We start from the raw sequence: 3,637 nt of genomic DNA, 5'->3' as shown, positions 1-3,637 counted from the left end.
CCCAGAGCTATGGCGCCGTTTCTCTGGGCAGCTCTGAGGAGACGGCGGCCATTGGCATTTGTGAGGCGGGAGTTCCATTCCGCGTGCTTCGAGTTGAAGTCACCCGCAATGAAAACCCGCCCCCCAGCCGCCAGTAGCGCGTCGATATCCTGTTCGGCAAGAGTAGCGCGTGGGGGCTTATAGGCAGCAACGAAGGTTATCTGTCCTATTGCGGTGGACACGCTGACTGCTGTGGCTTCCACCGATACTAGGTCAGGGAGGTGGGTGGTATGGTGCATCAGTGCACGTCGAACATACACAGCTGTCCCACCACCGGCAGTCGGCCTATCATAGCGGTAACAGGCGTAATTGGCTGCCCTGACTTGGACTCCAGGCTTAAGGTGGGTTTCGCAAACGAGACATATATCAACTGCTTCGTCCTGCAGAAAGTTGCGAAACTCACCTTGTTGCCTTACCAGGCCGTTTGCGTTGAATCCGCAGACGGTTAGCCCATGTATGTGCGGGTTATCCATGGTGTGGGGCTGGGACGGTGCTGGCCTGGAGGGCCGCCGTGACTGCCTGCACTAGTACTGGGAGTTGCTGGAGCATTGACGTCAGCGAGTGCATGAGGGCATTTAGCTGTGTTGTCTCCAAACAGGGTTTATTGTGGGGTTCAGGAATGGCTGTTGCAGTATTCCGAACCGGTGGGATGTGTGCAGCAGGTGCCGTGCGACTGGCCACCTGTGCGTTTGCCTGACATGTTTGGTGTGGGGAGCTGGGGGTGGGACGCAGTGGGCCCTGACTGCAGTCTTTGGTGCTTGTTGCGGGTGGTGTGGGGCCTGGCTGGGCTGCTGGTGACTGGTTTGTGGCAGCCGGCTTGTTCGTGGCGTCTGGGGGTGCTTGCTGTCGCTCCTGGTGGGCTGGGGCCGCGCCTTTTGCGGCTGTGGCATAGCTGGTGCCTTGCTGGACTGGGCGTGACGTTCCACGTCCGCGTCCGCGGCGCCTGGTCTTTTTAAATAGGTTGCAGCCCCTGTAGCTGGCCACGTGTTGTTCGCTGCAGTTGCAGCATTTCGGCGGTTCATCTTTGCTCTTTTTGCAGTCTCTGCTTTGATGGGAGCCCGCGCATTTGACGCAACGGGCAGGCATTGTGCAGAAGTGTGCCACATGATCCAGGCCTTGGCACGAGAAGCACTGTGCTCTTCGCCCCTTGGCCCGGAGCGGCTCAACTTCTACGTCAACTGTGGCTATTGTTTTAAGTTGAAATATCTTTCTGGCCTCGATGCTGTCCACCAGGACAACGAGGAACAGTGGCATGTCCCTCCGTGTCCTGGGTGACTTCATGAGGCCTGCTGATCTGACGCTGTACCCCAGGGCGAGGAGTTCCTCCTTGAGGTGATCAGGTTCCATACTCATGGGCAAACGGCGGAAGACTACCTTCAGGAGAGGGAGCCGCTCTGCATCATGAGTGTAGCAGAACAGCCCCTCCTCCCGAATCTTACTCATGGTTGCGCGGTAGTCGTCCATGTTTGCAGGTGTGATGCGCAACATCTCGCGCCCAAGGGACTTTATTTTGGGTGGTGCAGACACACCATCAGAGAATTTTTCTAGGAAGGCTCGAAAGGTGTCCTTCCAAAGGACATTGATTGGTGGTGGGGCCACCCTTTTGGGCGGCCTTGGCGCTTCCTCCGTAGCCTCTGTGTCGATTTGGGCGGACTCGAACGAGTTTGCCGTCGGGAGCGGCTGCACCTGCTCGAGCTTCCTTGCCCGAGCCGTGTGCTTCCGCTTGGGGACGACAAACTCATCTTCTTCCTCCTCTGCGGCTTCAATGTCTTCTGTGGCGCCTTCAGGCGCGGTTTGCTTCTTCTTCTGCTGCGGCATCCTGTGGGCAGAAGAAGGGGTGTTTTCGGACGACTCATCGTCGTCCGCCGGCCTTTTTCGCGATGGGAGTGAGACTTCCATAGCCTCGCCATCGTGGATTAATTTTTCCAGGTTGGCTTCTGGAATAACGTCCTCGTGAGGTGCTGCTGGCAGGTCAGCAGCCTCTTGACTGGCCTGTACCGTGGGGGGAGCCAGCAGGGCAGTGGGTGCATGAGACGCCACGCCTGGTGGCTCCGCTCCCTTCGGGGCCGCCTCCGGCAGTGCAGTGTCCTCTTGCGTGGACACGCCTGGCGGGGCTCCCGGCGGTACCTTGGCCTCTTCACTGGCTGCGCCTGGCAGTGCGGCGGCGAGGTCGTACTGTAAGAACCTTATGTAAGCCTTTTCCGCGGCCTCGCGTTCTGAGGCGGTGGCGGCTTTGGCCATGCGGTTCATTACAACAAAGAGTTCGACCGGTGTGAGTGGGCGATACCCTGGAGGAGCGGTCGCGGGGATCGGGGCATTGGAGGCCGCCGCCAGAGCGTGCTCTGACGCGGCGACCACCGCCGCGACGTTCGCAGCGATGTTATTGCCTTCCATGGGGAAGACAGGAGCTCTTGTGGGTGGGTGCTAAGCGAGTGAGCGCGGACTGGTCCCACGTGAAGGGGGTCCTGACTCACGGCGTGCCCTAACAGTCCCTAGGCGCAATACAAATTGATACTGATCAATTTGTATTGCAGCCACGATAAACGTAACACACAATTTTGCCGCTAGACGAACTCGCAAGCGAGTCGTTAGCTGGAAAAGTCCGCTACCGCTTCTGCCACGTGGCCACCTTCGGCCCGCGTGCCTTGACAAAGGCGCGCGGAAACAAAGGCGCTCGTGAACAAAGGCGCGCGACGGACAAAGCGCTGCGAGGAGCCCAAGCGACCTGACGCTGCGGCGGCTCGGCGCAGACTCGTGCGTGTGCCGGCGCAGCCGCCTACTGCATTTGAGCTTCCTCACTTTTAAGGAGAGCGTATGTAATGGAGGGTGTTGTCCTTCTGGACATTTCCTCCTCTGTGCTGTGTGGGTAGATGGTCGATGTAGTTTGGTATGTCTTTTTTTGGTGCAGTGTGTTTTGTGATTCAGTGCTGCCTTTTAGGCTGTTTTAATTTATTGTCATAGTCATAGGTCGTCTGTGTCTGTCCAGTGATGTGTCGTATTGTCCCAGGTTTTTGATGAGTCTGTTGTCTGATCTGGCCGAGTTCTCGTAGAAGCTTTCGGCCAGTTCTTTGAAACGCTCATGGAGCGTTGGAATTCCCGCTGCTTCGTGTAGGTCAGCAGTGGGGAAGCGGAAGGGAAGGTGTAGCGCCCTTTTGAGTGCACGGTTTTGCACTGACTGGAGTTTGCGGAGGTGCCAGTGCGCCGCATACCCCCAGACTGGGCAAGCGTACTCCATTATCGGTCGTATTAACGAGCAGTATGTTCTAACTCCTATGTCAGCCGCTAGGGTGCTGTGGGTGTTTAGGATAGGATACAACATCTGCATCCTACCACTAGCTTTCCGGCGCAAGTCCTCGATGTGAGCCCTCCAGGTGAGCCTGGTGTCAAGAGTGACTCCAAGGTACCTGGCGGTACGTCGCCATGGAAGTTCTTGGCCGTTCAGCTTGAGCAGTAGCGGCTGACGTGCGGGAGCCCGCTTGCCCAGTTTCCGGGTGATCATAATGGCTTGGGTTTTCTGTTCGTTGAGAGTGATGCGCCACTTTTTAGCCCAGCGGCCGGTCTCGTCCAGCGCAGTTTGCAATCTTCGCGTAACCCTGTC

General features: G+C 57.7%; 1 protein-coding gene across 1 annotated transcript; it reads right to left on the bottom strand.

Moving 5' to 3' along the window:
- Positions 1-732: 732 nt before the first annotated feature.
- Positions 733-2,433, bottom strand: LOC124563447 (nascent polypeptide-associated complex subunit alpha, muscle-specific form-like; the record flags this gene model as incomplete). The annotated part of the gene is made up of 2 exons (XM_047130967.1): positions 1,479-2,433; positions 733-982 (listed from the first exon to the last, which is right to left on the bottom strand). Coding segments are annotated over exons 1-2 (1,205 nt in total), but the record flags the coding sequence as incomplete, so codon positions are not given.
- Between the last annotated feature and the right edge of the window lie 1,204 nt (positions 2,434-3,637).

This window comes from Schistocerca americana, unplaced genomic scaffold (genome assembly GCF_021461395.2).
Source record: "Schistocerca americana isolate TAMUIC-IGC-003095 unplaced genomic scaffold, iqSchAmer2.1 HiC_scaffold_1217, whole genome shotgun sequence".
Lineage (NCBI taxonomy): Eukaryota > Metazoa > Arthropoda > Insecta > Orthoptera > Acrididae > Schistocerca > Schistocerca americana.
This window is presented reverse-complemented; position numbering and strand designations above follow the sequence as displayed.